This window comes from Gossypium hirsutum, chromosome D04, assembly GCF_007990345.1.
Source record: "Gossypium hirsutum isolate 1008001.06 chromosome D04, Gossypium_hirsutum_v2.1, whole genome shotgun sequence".
NCBI classification, from domain to species: Eukaryota; Viridiplantae; Streptophyta; class Magnoliopsida; order Malvales; family Malvaceae; genus Gossypium; species Gossypium hirsutum.
Genome location: NC_053440.1, coordinates 51689598 through 51708818, shown reverse-complemented (window position 1 = coordinate 51708818; position 19221 = coordinate 51689598). Strand labels below are relative to the sequence as shown.

At 32.0% G+C, this 19221-nt stretch overlaps 3 protein-coding genes and 1 non-coding gene across 5 annotated transcripts; all 4 read left to right on the top strand.

The window, feature by feature from the left end:
• Positions 1–1130: 1130 nt before the first annotated feature.
• LOC107898964 (probable serine/threonine-protein kinase At1g54610) lies at positions 1131–5703 on the top strand. Of its 2 annotated transcripts, none has more exons than XM_016824539.2 (8): positions 1131–2184; positions 2588–2872; positions 3051–3368; positions 3611–3838; positions 4055–4155; positions 4336–4432; positions 4629–5093; positions 5209–5703. In XM_016824539.2, exons 1-8 carry the CDS (start codon positions 1714–1716, stop codon positions 5422–5424), a joined length of 2181 nt encoding a protein of 726 aa, XP_016680028.1. In that variant the 5' UTR covers positions 1131–1713; the 3' UTR covers positions 5425–5703. The 2 variants fall into 2 exon arrangements, with proteins under 2 accessions (XP_016680028.1, XP_016680029.1); XM_016824540.2 differs by having other exon boundaries at positions 1205–2184; positions 2572–2872.
• Positions 5704–7240: 1537 nt separating this feature from the next.
• On the top strand, positions 7241–10186 carry LOC107898965 (probable L-type lectin-domain containing receptor kinase VII.2). Its single transcript, XM_041090835.1, has one exon. The coding sequence runs from the start codon at positions 8392–8394 to the stop codon at positions 9520–9522; it is 1131 nt and encodes a 376-aa protein (XP_040946769.1). The 5' UTR covers positions 7241–8391; the 3' UTR covers positions 9523–10186.
• Positions 7477–8331, top strand: LOC121216132 (probable L-type lectin-domain containing receptor kinase VII.2). Its single transcript, XM_041091436.1, has one exon. The coding sequence runs from the start codon at positions 7477–7479 to the stop codon at positions 8329–8331; it is 855 nt and encodes a 284-aa protein (XP_040947370.1).
• Positions 9957–10027, top strand: TRNAG-GCC (transfer RNA glycine (anticodon GCC)). The gene has a single exon. It is a non-coding gene; the product is annotated as a tRNA-Gly (tRNA).
• Positions 10187–19221: the final 9035 nt, after the last annotated feature.

Below are 19221 nucleotides of genomic sequence, written 5' to 3'. Positions count from 1 at the left end.
CAAGATTCATACTTTGAGCTTGTCTGTTTACTAATATATAATTCTCTGCAGATTTTAGTCCTCTTTTAATGGGTCATCCAACACATATGACTATGACTCACACATCTTGACTTTGAAACTCAAAATGCCTTACTTTTTATAAACAGTATTACGAGAATTTTCCGATTTTTTTAATTAAAATTCAAATAAAATTATTTTAGCTTTCTATTTAATTTTTTTTAAATATTTGAATTTGTATTTTTTTTTGTTAAATCACCCCAGATGAATGAAAAAAATTAATGTTTGTTAACGTGGCATATATGTGAATTTCACGTTAGTATTTAATTAGAATTTTAAAATTAAAAAATATTATATATATTTAATGATTTTTATTTTTAAAGAATAGTTTTAAAAAATTTTAAAATTTTTAAATTCTAATAAATTAATTAAATACCGACATATCATTTACGTTTCAATCCACATATAATCAACGTCAGCAAAATTAAAAAATATTAATTTTTTTTATTGATTTTGAGGTAATTTAACTACCCTCTTCCCTACACAAGAGTGGCTGAGGTGAGATAGGAGTGGAGTGGGGTTTAGTACAGTTTTGGTAAATAAGTGATGTTTTGACGTATAGCTGAGCAATGGAGGAGGTGTGTACAGGTTATGGGGTTAACATGGGCATGGGTGGTAAGTAGAATTAGTAGCTGAGTTAAGGTGTATGGATGTGATTGAAGTTTTGTCATTCAGTCCTAGAATTGTGTAAATAACTTTGAGCTTATCGAGTTTTAGTATAACTTAATGATGATTTACGTATTTAATATTTAAGACGTAATGTCGTGATTTGAACTTTATGTTTGTACAATATCAAATAAGATTTTTTTTCGAAAGAATTTGATGAACGTAATTATGTTGAAGCAAAACAAGTTGAGATATTCTAATCCTTTACAAACAAAGAGTTAGGGTTAAAATGAAAGGAAAATGGTAACTACCCAAAGGCCGAAATAAAGAGAATCACGGATATTGGGATATTTCACAAGGTCAAAAATGGTTTCGAGCGTGAATAAATTAGTGGTAGGCCTAGGCCTGCCCTAATACATTATTATTACTAAATAAGAAAAGAAAAGAAAAAAAAAACCAGACATACACAGTATAGTTGTCAAATCTTAACGCGTTAAATGCAACAATGCAACATTCATTCAAACACCCCTCCACTTCAGCCCACCCAAAAGAAAAGCAAAAAAAAAAAAAAAAAACCCTCCTTTCCTTTTATTTGTTTTTCCTTTCTTGAATCCAAAATCTACTTTCTTAACACGTTTGTGCCTACGCGTTTATTCCAAAAAAAAAAAAAAAATCCAAGACCAGCAAATGGTTTCCTTCGCGATTAATTAAAGTTTCTCTATTTCATTTGTTTCCCAGATTGTCAGTTGCTTTGAATTTCTTCTGGTTTTCTTTTTTATTGTTTCTTTCTCTGTTTTCTGATGCTCCGATATTGACGTTTACTTGTGGGATACTCTGATTTGGAACAAATTGGGTCTTGGTGGGTGACTTTGAATTGTTCAAAAAAGATTGAAAGATAAAAGCTTTTTGATTGGTGTCGGTCTTGCAGTCCAAAATTCTTCAACTTTGGGTGTATTTGATGGATTGGATTTCTCTTAGAGTTAGCAAATTTTATTGTTAAAGTAGGTTATTTGTTGTTTAGGCGATTGTAATTTCTGTACATATAGAAACATGGGTTGTATGAGTTCCAAGTCTGCGGCTGTCGAAGATAGTCGTGAGAATCACAAAGAGAAGCTGAGGCGAAAAGGGTCGTTGGATAAGCTTGTTCCACGTGCCGATTCGTCAAGAAGAGAGGATAGTGTTGGATCAAAGGATAAATACGATGGTGGTGATGTGAAAGTGTTGTTGATTGATAAAAAAACCAGTGGTTCCAATCGTTATTGTTATAATGATCGAGCTGAGAAGGAGAGGATTATTGATAAGTTTGAGGTGATTGAGACAATTAATAAGGTAGAGAACTGTGAGGTTGCAAATACAATTACTGTTGGTCATCATCATCTTCATCCTGGTTCAAGGGTGTTGAATAGTATAAAAGGTGAACAGGTTGCAGCAGGGTGGCCTTCTTGGCTTGTTGCTGTGGCTAGTGATGCTCTCAAGGGATGGATACCCCGACGGGCCAACACCTTCGAAAAGTTGGATAAAGTAGATTTTGATCCTCTTTTTACTCTTTATTATTATTATTATTATTTATTTTTTTGAAGCTTGATCCATGCTCATCATATCTAATGAACAGCTGGCTGATGATGCTTTACATTTTCTCATTAGCTTGCCTAGTTGAATTTCAATTTGACCTGAGTAATTAGTTCCAACAAGCAAAGGCCCTTTTGTTTTTTGGTGAACAATGAAGAAGATCTAGTCTGTTAGTTGGCCTTTTTTATAAAGACATGTCTTTGAAGATATTGTATAATTTGTATTATGTAGGAGGGTCCATAGTGATTTAGTTTGTCAGAGAAACTCATCTTATTATATGAATTCCATTTCCCATGTTGATATTCTCATTTTCCTTCATTTGGTTTTTTTGTATGATAGTAGTTCATTCTTGCAGATTGGCCAAGGAACTTATAGTAGTGTGTACAAGGCACGTGATGTTGTTCATAATAAACTCGTGGCTTTGAAAAAAGTGCGGTTTGATAATCATGACCCTGAGAGTGTGAAGTTTATGGCAAGGGAGATTAATCTCTTACGAAGACTCAATCATCCAAATGTTATAAAATTGGAAGGCTTGATCACATCCCATACGTCATGCAGCTTATACCTTGTTTTCGAATATATGGAACATGATCTTGTGGGACTTGCATCTCTTCCTGGAATCAAGTTTTCCGAGCCTCAGGTAATCTTAAAATGGTTTTATTAGTTATTTCATGCTGCTGTTCAATAGTATCTCTTAATGGAGCAGTATCAAGATGCAACATGGTGCCACAGTCACCTAGACACCTTTATTCTGCAATTTATAATGATGTCTCTTCTTGGGAATTTTGTTCATAATTTCCTTTTTCATTTTTGGTCAGATTAAGTGCTATATGCATCAACTTCTAAGTGGACTCGATCATTGTCACAGCCTTGGTGTCCTTCATCGTGACATAAAGGGTTCAAATCTTCTCATTGACAGTAATGGAATTTTAAAGATTGCAGATTTCGGTTTAGCATGCCATTTTGATCCTCACGATAGTGTTCCAATGACCAGTCGTGTGGTGACTCTCTGGTATCGACCACCGGAACTTTTGTTAGGAGCTTCTCATTATGGGGTTGCAATAGATTTATGGAGTGCTGGTTGCATACTCGGAGAACTATATTCTGGCAAACCTATTTTGCCCGGGAAAACAGAGGTACCGGGTTCAAGCGCCTAATTTAGCGAGCTGATTTTGATAATTGCTCCTAATGTAATGATTATTATTTTGATGCATCATTTTTATTTTCTATTTTTTGGAATAAGACATGTTTTCGTTTCCTGGTGAAATTATCTCCTACACATGTGCTGATTTACACATTTGTATAAATTCATATTTGTTAATGTTCTAAAAGTAATCATTCTAGTGGTAGGCCTTTTTTAATCTTTTTTATTTTGTAGGTTGAGCAACTACATAAGATTTTTAAGCTATGTGGCTCACCATCCGAGGAATACTGGAGAAGAGCAAAGTTACCTCATTCAACAGTGTTCAAGCCTCTTCATCCATATAGACGATGTGTTACTGAAACATTTAAAAACTTGCCTTCTCCTGCTGTAAGTCTCATGGACACCTTGCTTTCAATCGATCCTGTTCATCGAAGAACTGCAGCTTTTGCTCTGAAGAGTGAGGTATGCACAATATGTCAATCATTACCAATGAATATTGTATGAAGAAGGAATTTTGTGTGCTTTTCTCCCTTCTTTTTTGTTTGTTTTCCTTGACATAATATTTGGAATCAATTCAGGATCATTTCATTAACCTCTTTCTAAATAGTTCCCCCGGAATGTGTGATCTTATTAGCTGTTATCAGTTCACTAATATGTGTTCTCTGCCTTTCTGTTCAGTTCTTTACAACACAACCTTTTGCATGTGATCCTTCAAGTTTACCCAAATATCCTCCTAGTAAGGAGATTGATGCTAAATTGCGGGACGAAGAAGCTAGAAGGTATATGTTAAAAATTGAATCTTCAAACATGGTGTATATTTTGTTTTGGGGGTCATCTAGGCCAATGAGAATCTTACTTCCTATTTAAATGTCTTCTTCTTTTTTTCCTTGGACAATTTTAATTTTCTTAAGTTTAAAAAGTTGTCTTCATAAGATTAACCTCTCCTTTTGTTCCCTTAGGCAAAGAGCAGTTGGGAGCAGGGGTTCAAGGGTTGACATGGAAAGGAGGGGGCAGAAGGAACCAATTTCTAATGCTGAACAGACCGCATCATCGCAGGTAATAGCAATTGCCGTTCTTTTAACATACATTTATTGACTTGATATATGCACCAACATATTTCTTGGTCTTCAAACTGTGCTACTTTACGCTGTAGCACAATAGATTAGCAATCTTTTTTATTTTGTTCACTAATTGCCTTCACCTCTTGCTTCTCTATAGCTAACCGTATTCAATTTCCGCCCTCTAATTACAGAGAAGACAACCTCATCCTAATTTGAAGAGCAGGAGTCAGATGTTGAACTCTCGTAACGCAGATGGATTTTCTGGTTTATTAATTAATCCCCCTAAACAAACGCCTACTGCAAAGGAAAATGGTAGAGATTTCTTGGAGTACAATAGGAAGAAAGTTTCACATTCAGGTCCATTGGTTTATGGTGCTGCATTTGGGAAGTCTGGGAAGGAACCTGATGATCTTACTAGGCTCTCATCCAGAGCTAACTTATCCAAGTTATCTGGTTTAGTAGCAACTAGAACTTTGGCTCCTGAAGATCACAGATCTGGACCTTTGACTTCAGAACCAGTGAACCAAGCAGGCAGGTCTCGAAGATCATTTCATGAATTAGAGTCTGCAGGAAAACGCGATGTCAGACACCATATGCCTAAAACCACAGAATCCCCACAGACAGCAGGTGGAAGAGCCTGCATTAAGGAACCAATGGTGAGTTTCTTGACATTTTTCTTTCTTTTAAACTGCATTAAGGCAATTCATGCCTTGCATGCAACACCATCTATTCTGAAACCTGCATATTCTTATCAATGCTGTTATTCTCCAGCATGGTCGTGGTCCGAGGGGAAACAAGATTTATGTCTCGGGTCCATTACTTGCTCCATCCGAAAATGTTGATCAGTTGCTTAAAGAGCATGACCGTAAGATCCAAGAATTTGCTCGAAGAGCAAGACTTGACAAGACAAAAGCTGGGAAACTACAAGCTCAAGCAAAGCAAGCGACAGAAAATTCATTGTTTGTCACTGCTCGCGGAGCTGAATAGACATCATTTTATGTTTTTTCGATCTTTGTGGTAAAGCTGGGAAAATCAGGTAATCTAAATACCAAGAGATAATTAGTTTACAGGATTTACCATGTATAGTGAACAAGAAAAAGTAGATGTTATCTGTTATATAGAGTATTTGAGCAAAAGCACTCATTTATCTTCTTTGATTTGGTAAGCTATAAATATGGCTTTTATAGGATACAATTCTGTGGCTTTGTAGGTGATTACTACTTGTTTTTTTAATACATCAATAATAGAAGGATTACAATTTTGAGACTGTTTCTTGCCATTGTCTTATTTCTTCATAAATGATTTGGAAGTCGGATTAAAAAATCCACTGTTAAGGGAGTTTAGTTTTTCCATGGGATCTGCACAGTGATATGCTTCTTAGGGTATATTTTAAAAAAAATAATAATTAAAGAACAAACTAATTTAAAAAAAAGAAGACATGTGACATTCTTATGATTTAAAATGTTTATGTATATAAAATATTTGGCCCTGAAGTTCACTTGTGCATTTGTTTTGCGTTAGTCATATCAATTCTCACGTAATATAAGTTTGGAGACAAAGATTAGAAAGTCAGTTAAAAAGGCAAGTTTTAAAATTGAAATTGTTTAAGGAGGTAAAAATCCTTTAAACTTTTTTTTTCCGCCTACTTATAAAAATGATTATCAAACACTAATCGAGTCATTTACTTAAATTGTCAAAATGTATCAAAAAGATTATTTGACCATTAAAGTTAACTGCATTTAAATTTTTTCAACTAAAGCCACCACATGTTACAATCACGGCATAACACGGGTAAAAAATGATAAAAAAATAAAAATCAATAAAAATTATAAGATTTTAATAAAAGAATATAAGAAAAAGAAAAAAAATTATAAAATCATAAGAAAATTATAAAAATTATCATACCAAAAGAAGTATTTTATATTTTTTCTATAACTTTTATTGTTTTTTATTTTTATTATTTTTCACATGTCATGCTGTGTTGCAACATGTGATGACTTTAACTAAAAAAAAATTGGGGTTCATTAACGGTTAATGATTAAAGTTAATGGTTAAATGAGCCTTTTTGATGCATTTTATAATTTTTTGTATGATTTTTATAAAATTTTATTTTTTTACGATTTTTATAATATTTTTATAATATTTAATATGTTATATTTTTATTAAAATTTAATAATATTTTATTTTTAATTTTTTGCCACATGTCACTCTGTGATTGTGACACGGGTGGCTATAACTGAGAAAAAGGTAGTTAATTTTAACGGTCAAAGGGTTTTTTTTGATGAATTTTGATAATTTAAGTACCCAATTGAGTACAAAAAAAAGCAGTGACTTAATTAATTTTTTTGAAAAAGTTTGAGGACCTTTTTAATATATTTTGAAATTTTAAGATTTAATTGAGTAAAAAAGATAAGAATTTAATTTTTTTTATAAATTGAGGGTTTTTTAAACCCTTAAAGCTAATTGGAATTGATTGATAAAAGTTAATAATTAATTTAGGAATTTTTATCAAATCAAATTGAAGATATTATGTTAATATATGAAGATGTATAACTTTGGTTAAAGGTTAAAATTTGTAAAAAAAAATTGGGGTGCCAATGTTTTAAGTCAAATATGGATAAGCTAAAGAGTAATTCTTGGAATGTAATATATGAAGTACCAAGAAGATAGAAAGAGAGAGTTCAAAGTTGAAAGCCAACGTTGTTTTACCTTGTTCAACAAAGCCTGTATTGTATTTGTCCAGCCCACCAATCGAGTGGCGCACTTAGATAGATTTCTGTAAAGCTTTTTTTATTTTTATTTTTTAATCAATTTGATCTAGCTCAACCCTTATCTTGTCGGCTCATTCCCACCCCATTCTCCCCTTCAACAATTATTTATGTGATAGATTTTGAACACTTCTGTTTGTATGCTGTTCTTTTTACGCGTCCAACACAGTTGCCTTCAAATGCAAGCTAAAATCCTAAAAAGCACACCACTTTTTACATGCAAAACTACAGCTTTATCTTCTTTTCTTGGATCTTTTGAAATATATTTCTCATGTCTCCCTTGTTGTTTTCAACTGCAATAACCTTCCTTTTGTTCTTCCCTTGGGTTTCATCTGTTGAATTCGTTTACAATACCAACTTCAACTCCACCAATCTCTTGACTTTTGGTGATGCTACCATTGATTCTTCCATCCTCTCCATCACAAACGGGACTTTCTCTATTGGTCGTGCTTTGTACCCTTCGAAGATCCCAGTGAAGTCATCATCAAATTCATCAAAGTTACTTCCTTTCTATACTTCTTTCGTTTTCTCCATTGCCCCTCTGAAGGGTTTTCTCCCAGGTCATGGGTTTGCTTTTGCCTTCTTGCCTACTGCTGGTATAGCTGGTGCCAGTTCGTCTCAGAATCTGGGTCTTTTCAACTTTTCCAACAATGGTAATGTCAATAGCAGTGTCTTTGGTGTCGAGTTTGATGTGTTTGCAAACCAAGAATTTGATGATATCAATGATAATCATGTGGGTGTTGATGTGAACTCCTTGAAATCTGTTGCTTCAAGTCCTTCAGGGTTTTGGGGAGGGAGTGAAGGTGATAAGTTGAAGGAATTGAAGCTTAATAATGGTGTGAATTATCAAGTCTGGGTTGAGTATGAAGATTCTATTTTAAATGTTACTATGGCGAAAGTGGGGGATAAAAGGCCTATAAGGCCTTTGATAAGTGTATTTGTGAACCTTTCTACTGTTTTTCTTGATGAAATGCATGTAGGATTTGCTGGAGCAACAGGCCAGTTGGTTGAGGGTCATAGGATTCTGGCTTGGAGCTTTAGTAATTCGAATTCCTCAATCGGTAATGCTTTGGTCACTACTAATTTGCCTTCATTTGTGCCACCAAAGGATCCTGTGTTTGAATGAACAGGGTTCATAGTTGGAGTTACCATTGGGGCTGTCTTGCTTGTTAGCTTTTGCATTGCAATGTACTTTCTTTTGGTTAGATTTAGAAGGAAAAGAAACGGTAAGAAAGATGATATTGAAACTTGGGAATTGGAGTATTGGCCTCACAGGATTGGTTATCAAGAGATCTATGCAGCAACAAAGGCATTTTCAGATGAAAATGTGATTGGTTCTGGAGGTAATGGGAATGTCTATAAAGGGGTATTGAAAGAAGGACAAGAAGTTGCAGTGAAGAAAATTTCTCATGAAAGTGAGCATGGGATTAGAGAGTTTTTGGCTGAGGTTTCAAGTCTAGGGAGATTGAAGCATAGAAATTTGGTGGGACTGAGAGGTTGGTCTAGGAACGATAAAGGGAGCTTGATTTTGGTCTACGATTACATGGAGAATGGGAGCGTCGATAAGAGAATTTTCGACTGTCATGAGGCCTCAATGTTGAGTTGGGATGAGAGGGTTAAAGTCTTGAAAGATGTAGCTTCTGCAATCTGGTATTTGCATGAGGGTTGGGAAGCTAATGTCTTGCATAGGGACATTAAAGCAAGCAATGTCTTACTCGACAAGTATATGAATGCCAGGTTAAGCGATTTCGGATTAGCACATACACATCATCACAGTGGACTGGCTAGCACTACTCGAGTGGTTGGAACCATAGGATACATGGCACCGGAATTGATTAAAACTGGACGTGCTTCCACTCAAACAGATGTGTTCTGTTTTGGAGTGTTGGTGTTGGAGATAGTATGTGGACGGAGGCCAATTGAAGAAGGGAATCCGAGTTTAATTGATTGGACATGGAGGTTAATGGAGAGACAAGAACTGGTTTCAGCTCTAGATGATAGGCTAAAAGGAAAGGGTGGTCACAGCAATGAGGAAGTAGAGAGGCTAATGCAACTAGGATTGTTGTGTGCTCATCCAGAAGCTCATGTTAGGCCAACGATGAGGCAAGTAATGAAGCTGTTAGAGGTAAGACATGAGGGTGCTGCTGAATCTGAAGGAGAAGGCATGGAATTAAATCTACTACACAGATTGAGAAGTAAAACAACAATGTGGGGGAGGTTCAGTGGTAGGGAACATCCTACATTCAATGAAATTAAGAGGAACATGTCTTCTTCCATGTCCATGAGCAACTCGGACGTCATCCTTGACGGGCGATAACAGCTTTAAGCGGTGGTGATCATTTCGATTTTGATAACATTGCTTTGCATACTTGCGTCGCGTTTGTGATTAGTGAAGTGTGTTCTTTTCCATTGATATTATGGGAAGCGGTGCATAATTTAGGAAGGGAAACAACAGATATATAGATAAAAGTTGCTTCACAATCTCAACCAAGTTGTACAAAGCTTGCAATGATTCAACATTGAAATTACAACATATGATTTTGTTAGCAGATATAGGGCAGGTTAGCTTGGGATTCATGATTATATATGTGCTTCGTCCTTACTTTCCATGTTACAAATTCTGGCCCCAAACCTTGTCCTAGAGGATGGGTTTTGACGATGCAGCAGGATGTAAGTAGATTACGATACAGAATATGCATGTCGGAAGAAAAATGAGAAAAGATTATAAACTTCGAGAGAGCAAAGCAGGCAGCACCAGTGGACTAGTGGTAGAATAGTACCCTGCCACGGTACAGACCCGGGTTCGATTCCCGGCTGGTGCATGATATGTTTCTTTTGCTTTTTGGGCTTTCTATGTGTGCCAAAAGCCCATTGCTGGTGGGTACATCTGGTTGGCTCCAAAGTTCAAACTGGATCTGCCAACTCATTTGTTTTAATGTTGGTTTAATTAATATATTAATTTATTTATTATGAAAATTAATCTATATTAAATAATAAAAAATCACAAAAACATATTTGCATTTATTATCAAAACACATAACTTCAATGATATAAAAATGAGAAACAATGTTGAAACAACATTAGTATTTGTTGTTACTCATTTGAAAATTTTACTATTAATTAATATTACACTTTTTATATAATATTTTTAAATTGGAGGGATCCATTTATATCGGTGTAAAACTCCCGATTGTTATGTTTCTTATTCGCTTCATATAGATCATACGTGTCAAATTTGATATAATTTTAAAATTTTTAACTATTTGTTCTATGTAAAAGAATTTCAACTATTCAATAAATATTAATATATACAATATTTTAGATTGGTATAATAGAGATACCGGACCGGTTCGAAAACTTACATGCATGACAAGTACAGTTATATCGATAAATTTAGCAGTTGAATTGCTAAAATATTAATTGTTCCAAAATAATCAACTTTGGTTTTCTCTTTAATTTTTTTTAAACAATATATCATCATCATTTGAATTTGAATACATTACCAAAAATAGTAATTAATTTAAGTTTATTTTAAATATTAAATTTTTTATTCTTAATTTATATTGATCATAATATAAACTATAATATTCTAAAAATTAAATATTTATTTTATTTTATTTTTACTTTCTTGGTCATAATATTTTTGAAATGTTACAAATGTTAACAAAATTTTAAGAAATAAATATATTATATTTTAACCAATGAGACTTTGGTTCAATTGTCAAAGGCAAAGGTACTAAATATTGAGTACCTAGGTTCAAGACCCACCATTTGCAATTATTTGTGTGGATTTCAAAGACCTACCATGTGCGGCTGCCATTTGGGAGTTTAGTCCAATTAATTATTTAGAGAATATCTTTGTCTTTATATATTTTTATATAAAATCTAAAAAAAAGTTACAATTTAGTCTGCTATATTTATTCACACTGCATACACCAACTGAAAATTCTCTTTCCCCTTCTCTTTTACAATTCAGTCTTTTTTTTTCATGAAATAGCTTTGTACGTCACAAATTTAGGAACCGAAACTCAAACAACTTTTTTTTTCGATCTTCTATATTGATCGTCAAATCGACTTGAATCTAAGGCATGTTCTTCTACTTGTCAATAAGTATTGATCTACTATACTTTTATTTTTTTATCTTTTTATATATTTTTAAATAAACAATTGTAAATTATAAATTTAAGTATCAAACATGTGCTCAATAATATTAAAATACAATTTCATTTCCACTCAAACCTACTTTCATTATTGAAGAAATTAAAAAACTATTTCTAACATAAAATGTTTTTTCAGACACATTGTGGGTATGACAAAATCTAGCAGTATTATAATGTGTTTGATTAAGTTTGTATCACCTATTAATTGGGTCCTAATTCAGTTGTAAAATTACCAAAAACTCAATCATTTTATAGAGTAGCAAATATTATTTTGAGAAAAGTACATACATATTAATAAAATACATATTACATTCATGGAATTTGAACTCAGTTACTATATTAATTTTATCATTTCAACTAAAGTCATATTTAGTTTTTATATCAATTTTTTAATAAAATGATATAATGACTTATTTGACCCTCCAATTTTAGAAAAAAAGTCATTTTAATGCTCCATTTAATTTTTCACCTTTTTTAACCATTAAACTTGTGTTTTTTTTTAAATCACCCCAAAATTGATGGAAAAGTAAACGTTTTTTAACTTTGTTGATGTGGCATACATGTGATTTGCCACATGGATGACACTTCAACATTTAATCAATTTTTTAAAATTTTTAAAATTTAAGAAAATATAAAAATTATTTTTAAACATTAAAAGTTATCAACATTATTAAAAAGGTATAAAAATATAAAACTTTTAAAATTTTTATAAAAATTAATTAAATGCTGACATGTCATCCACGTGTATACCACATCACCAAAGTTAACAAACATTAACTTTTCTATCCATTTTGGGGTCATTTGATAAAAAATACAAGCTTAAGGGCTAAAAGATGTAGAAAATTAAATGGAGGGCTAAAATGATTTTTTTTATAAAGTTGGAGCACCAAATAAGTTATTATGTGAGTGAATAAGAGGTACCACTAAGTGTCAAAATATGACAAATGTAACCTCCTAAACCCGGTCTAGACATTATGGCTAGATTGAGAAGGCTACATTAGCCACCGAAATGGCTAAGCTAACTTACGTTACTTTTTAAGACTTTAAATAAACTTATTTTAGAGAAAATCGTAGTTGTGCTTTGAGTTAGCTTAAAAGCATTCATTCATTAGGTCGTGTATGCTTAGGATTCATTTTATTGTTAAGAGTGTTGTTTTAGAAAAACTGTTTGCTTGTCGCTCTTCTTTAAAAAAAACTCGAAGTTAAACTAATGCAACGGAAAAACTACTTTTCAAGTCAGTTTGGAAAATTAGTTTCCTTATCGATTTGTTTTTCAAAAACAGTTCCTTTGCAATGTAGTAGAAACTAAGGAACAATATCAAATTTTACTTAAGCCTGATATCATGTATTATCTGGTTATTATGCTTGAGTAATCCATGCATGCAAAAATCCCTAAAAGAAAAGTTACCAAGCCACAGACCAGAAATAATTAAAAATTAGAAGACAAAACCAATAAAGACTTAATAATACTTAATTAAAAAAAAATAATCTGAGGTCAAAATTGATTCTCCGAATGCCAAGTCCGGTCCTAATTTTGTGGTTTACCTGAAAAGTTAAACACTATTGGGGGTGAGCTTATGAAAAGCTCAGTGTGAGTCAAATAATTATTTAAACGGGCAAAAACATCAAATACAGTGAAACATATTAACATTAACAGAAGAAAATAAAACCATCATAGGAATTCATGTCATTACATAGCCATTATCAAATTGATGTCAAACGGTGTATGAGCATAGGTCATCATTCATTCGAGTAACAATCATTAGTTTCAATACCATTCAATACAACAAAATACAATGCGTAGCATAAATCAATAACATTCGAATATGTCATGCACATGATGCAATGTAAAAAGGTTCCTACCCATACCATCCGCTACACACAACAAGTTCCTCAGGACCCTTCTGCCAAACTCCAAAACATTATGAGCATAGCTCGATGTGGTAAAACCACCGAATAATCAATAATGTAGAAAATCTGTCGGATATCAAATAGTGTGATACAATCGCCAATAACATATAATATGCAATAAAATCACCAATCCCCTCAGTACTTCAGGTGCAGTGCACTAACTACAAATTATATGGACTTAATATGTCGTCGGTACTCCACGGAACTCCTCCGTCAACCACAAAATCCCAACCCAATGCATATGCAATATGTAACACAATCTCATACATAATCATCTTTTAATACTTTTCACATTAATTTGACATGCTCAACATATCCTCAATAATCACATACTTTCAGTAAATGTAAACAATGTTCCAATCTTTCAAATTACCATTGTGTTGGTATCAATCAATATCGTTCAATTTCACATTCTTTACTGATTTTCATTGTGCATAAATAACACCCTTTTCAGTACACAATATAACAAATATCTCATGCGTTTAAATCATACATAAGCTTAATATCTCAACACATTATATCATCCAGTTAAACATTCTCATATCTCATAACTCAAATATGTAATTACAAACTCAATCAAACATTCATACTATCGAACTAGCAATTTTGCCAACAGGTTAATCTTTTAAGGCTCGAAACATACCTGGTTCGGCCACTCACAAAATCAATAATTTGGCTATTAGGCCAATCCAATCAGTAAGCTAATTGATCAAATATAACATGATGTTTAACATTTTCAAACAATTTTATGAGTTTAAGACCCACACCTTATTTTTCGCTTCCTCGCAGCACACTAGCGAATCTTTCAATTTTCCTTAATAATTCCTTAAACGAACCTATACCAAAATTCAGTATAAATTCAATCAATTTACCATTAAACCAGCCCCCAAACACCCACTTATGAGTTCAAACCAATCGTTGAAATTATAACTATTTTATGAATCCAAACTAGTTAGATTCCTTACATTGTATCGATGCAAACCGTACGTACAATCGTTCTTCACCTTTACAGATGATTTGGGGCATTTGGGTCAGCACCTAATTCAATAATATACTGGAAAATCATTATCTAATTAATGATTAAATTCATTCATTTAATCAATTCATAACCTTTACCCAAAAACTATGTCAAAATAACAAACTAGTTACCCTTAATTGCACTTACACTTCACTATTTGTGGGATCTGAATGACCAATCGATCAAGAACATTTTTCCTTAATTGAAACGGGTTTAAAAGCTGGTTAGGAGGGTTCAAGAACTCAAATTAATGCTGGAAAAATATAGGTAAGAACCAAGAAACAAAACAACTTCCTTTCTTGCACATAGGCGCACGCACCACTACCCTATGGTGGCCAAAATTGGGGCTGATTTTTAAAATGATTTGAGATCTCATTAAATTATGGAAAAATACATTTGAAATCATTTAAAATCTCTTAAACTTCAAATCTGGAAATTTAGGTTTTGAATGGACAAGATTAATTAAGAAATTGAAGAAAGAAGAGACCTTACCCAAGCTAGTCAAGAGAAACGATAATGGCACTTTCTTGGCAATGTTCAAGATTGATCTTGGAGTTCAAGATTTCAGATTTGGGGCTGATTTTAATGAGGAAAAATGATAGCAATATGGTGGAGAATATGTTAACAAATCTTGTGGCAAAACGAAAAAGAAAGAGATGGTAAAACTAGGTGTAGGCGACGACAACAATGGAGGAAAAGAAAGAAAATTGAAGAGAAAGGAGGAGAGGAAGAGAGTGAACGGCTTGAGTAGGTAAAAGTTGAATTAAAGGCTGAAAAATACAATAAAAAGTTATATTTATACTTAGGGTTTAAGGGTATGGATGACACACAAATTAAAAAAACAAGGGATTTTGCAAAATTTGTTTTAAAAACAAGGCATGTTGCATACTAGGATTTAAGGTAAAATTTGCAAAATAATAAAAATGATGAGAGAGAAGGGATTGAACTTGGGTTTCAAGGAACATTTCACTAATACTTAACCAGCAAACCAATACCTCATTTATTTCCTAAAAATGCATAGATAAATTTAAAAAATTAGGGCATGACCACTCTCTCTCGATTTACAAACTCAATTCTACTAACCCCTAATTTTTGGGATGTTACAACAAATTTAGCGGGACAAATTAGTTGATCAATTCGGTTATGAAATTCAATAATTGATAATTGACTAACATAAACAAATAAATCGAGCCTACAACTAATGCCAAATCAATAATAATCTCATTGTCTGTTTTTTTAGATAATCTTATTATAGATTTTGATAATATCTGTTCTTTTTTACACAATTTTTAAAACTACCCATAATTAAATAAAAGGATAATAAACTTTAACACCCTTAAATTCACGTCTTCCTATATAAACATTATTGATTTGAAACTCAATTGACAACTTCATTGATTTATACCAAGAAAAAGAAAAGATTATTTCCGTAAGTCCGAGTATACCACTATAGACTTAATTTTAAAGGAGTCAAATTTCAAGAAATATGAGAAATTCCACACGCGGATAAGGTTAGGAGGTAATTATATGCAACAAAAAATTTAAATGAATTGGACCTAAATTTTACAATTATTACTGTTATTATTAAAGTATGTATTGGTAACAACAGTCAAACGTTTGATCATAGAAGAAATCGAATTGACTCCTGCGAGTCTACTTCCACCATAACACAACCCACGTCAAAAGTGCATATTTATTATATGTTCTGTGGCCCACTGCTATCAAACAAAAAAGGTAGTCCTATGCCCATTTCCAAGAAACAAAGGCTTTGGCCTTCGGTAATAAAATGAGAGACAAGGGGTCTGAAACATGGTGGTTCCATACCATTGCCTCTCAACTTCCCCGACCTTACCTGCCGACATTGTGTTTTCATGTTCATACACTTAATGGACAATGCACTCTTAAGCTTTAACTATAACCATATTCTCTCAAGGCTTGATACCAAGCTTTTAGGTCTTAGTTTAATTTATTAAACCCACAGGATTTGTTTTGTTTGAGTTTAAAATACAATGTTATGTGTTACTTTCAAGTAATGTAAAATTATTTTTGATCATAGGTTTATATTGCCAAGTAATTGACGAAATATAAAATTATCTATAAACATATTTTACTAAATTATCATTTTTTAATAAGCTTATTGCAATTTATATATTAGCTTGCTTGGTTTACCCCTTTTAAGTTGCTTGGTTTGCATGCCATTCCTTTATTTATTTAATTCTTTCCTTCTTGGCTGCATGGAAATAATTCTATTAAAATTTTAATAACAGTATTCTATTTAAATGTTTTTATAATTTACGAAATTTTAAATTAGTGATGATAAAATTATACATTGATTCCTTTAAAATGATAAAAATTTGATTTAACCCTTTAAAAATAATAAAAATATAGACTATTAAAATGATAAAATTATATTTTTATTATCATAAAAATATACAATTTAATTCTAAGTCGCATAAAAAAATATACAATTTAACATTAGAATTCATACTTCATATTGGTTGAGTTATGGTGGTTTTGCTTTTGATGTTCGATGTTTTCTTTTATGCCTCCTTTTATCTTCTGTCGGGAAATAGAAATATTTCAACTGGCCAGGAAAATAAAAGGTTTTCCATATTATAATTATTTTTTATGGTGGTCCTGCAAAAAGACTTTTGCAGCTAAGGTGGGGTTGAGGGAGGGGAATAAGTTAATTTACCTAAATAATATAAAAAAATTTAAATAATGAAATTCAGCTGAATTATATATGAAAATGATATGTTTTTTTGGGGTCGCGTCTATATGAAAGGCCAACCATTTTTTTCTATTAAAATATTTTTTACTTTAAATCAAATATTATTATTTTATTTTATTAAAAATATTTAAATATATATACAGGTCAAAATACAATCAACGAGTCAAAATATGGGTTGAAAATACTCGAGACAGGTCGCGCCTGTCAGATAGGCGCAACTGGTCGCGCCTGTCAGATAGGCGCAACTGGTCGCGCCTGTCAGGTAAGCGCAACTAGTTGCGCCTGACAGGTAGGCGCCACTGCCTACCCCCTGTGCCCCTCTGCTGCACAGATACACTGCTTAACAGTGTTTAGTCCCTTCACAAGGGAAAAAAAATTGTAAATGGGGGACCTTATAAGCATGGTCCCCAAGTTCAAGCACCGAAAGAGAGAAAGAAAGGAGAGAAAGGAGAAGAAAAAAAGAAAAAGAAGAAAGAAAGAAAAAAGGTAATGTATTATTTTAGTAAATAATTTTATTTATAATTTAAAGAGTTTAATTAAGATGTTGTGAAATTTTTTTGTTATTAATTATTATTTATAAATTGTTTATGTTTAGTGTTTATGGTTTTGGGTTAATATTTTGTATAAATGTAATTTTTTTGTTTTTATAATTATTTTAAAATTAATTTGTTAGTAATTTAGGATTATGTTATAAATTGTTGTGTTTGTAATTATTTTAAAATTAATTTATTAGTAATTTAGGATTATGTTATAAATTGTTATGCTTAGTTTAGTATTTGGTGAGTTTTTAGTAATGTAAAATTATTTTGTTAAATATTTTGTTAGTAATTTATTATAAATTGTTGGGTTTTGTGAGTTTTTAGTAATGTAATTTAAAAAAAAATTATAGTTATTTTGTTAGTAGTTTAATATTAGGTTATAAATTGTTAGTGTTTTGTGTTTTGTTATAGTTATTTATTTTGTTAATAATTAATGGGATTATGTTACAAATTGTTAGTGTTTAGTATAGGGTTTTGTGATTTTTTAGTAATGTAATTTTTAAAAAAAAATTTTATAGTTATTTTGTTAATAATTTATGAGTAGGTTATATAAATTGTTAGGGTTTAGTTATGTGTTTTGTGATTTTTTAGTAATGTATTTTTTAAAAAAAAATTTATAGTTATTTTGTTAGTAATTTATGATTAGGTTATATAAATTGTTAGTGTTTAGTTTAGTGTTTTGTGATTTTTTTTAATGTAATTTTATTTGATTTTTATTTATTTGATAATTTTTATTGATTTATAAAAATGTTGATTAAATTTGTTGTTATATAATTTTATAGGTTGTTTGAAAGAAACTAATTAGATATGTTTCTATTTCTATTTTTATTTTTTTAATTCGTATGTTTTTTATGTTTAGATAGTTTATATTTATTTTAATTGTATTATTATTGTAAACTAACATAATTTTTTTATTGTAGGTAAATTATGGGAAATTATGAGATATTTACTGTGTTTTTTTTCTGAAATTTGAAATAATTTATTGTATTTTTTGAATCAAATTAAATGAATTGGTTCGTTGATTAATAATAATCACATATCAAGTACTATTGATGATATGATAATGAAATTTTTATTTGATACTCATATTATTTGCGGAATTAAATTATATTGTATTAACTATTTTCCTAATCTAATAATGTTAGGGCTCGTACCGCGTATTGAGGGGTCGTGTTAATAGTGTAGAGTTTCTGTCAGATGAATGCCTAATGCCATACTTGAAGTTAGCCGGGTTCGGATCAGCGGCATTAATCTGGACTTTTGATCTGCGATACGACTTCGTTGACTTTTTTTACTCTTTAATAGGTGATGAATTTTTACTCGTTATAACAATTAGTTGACTTTTTTCGGATTATATTGTACTCCGGCAGTTTGGTTGCATACAGTATCTCCCGACACTGCCAGTACGATTGGGGGAGATCTATGGGATTAACAGGAGGGGGACGCATGGAAATGATTGGGGAGAAGTGCATGAAGAATATATTACGATATGGAACAATCGGTTGGGGAGGGTACCTTAGATGGATCGCGCTTTGGATCTGCAACCTTCGTTAGAGTACATACAGTGGTACTGTGGATAGGGAAACCATTTTTGTTTGGTGGGCGGTCGATGGTAGTCTCCCCGCATACGACATGAATTGGGCAACCCCTTCTAGAT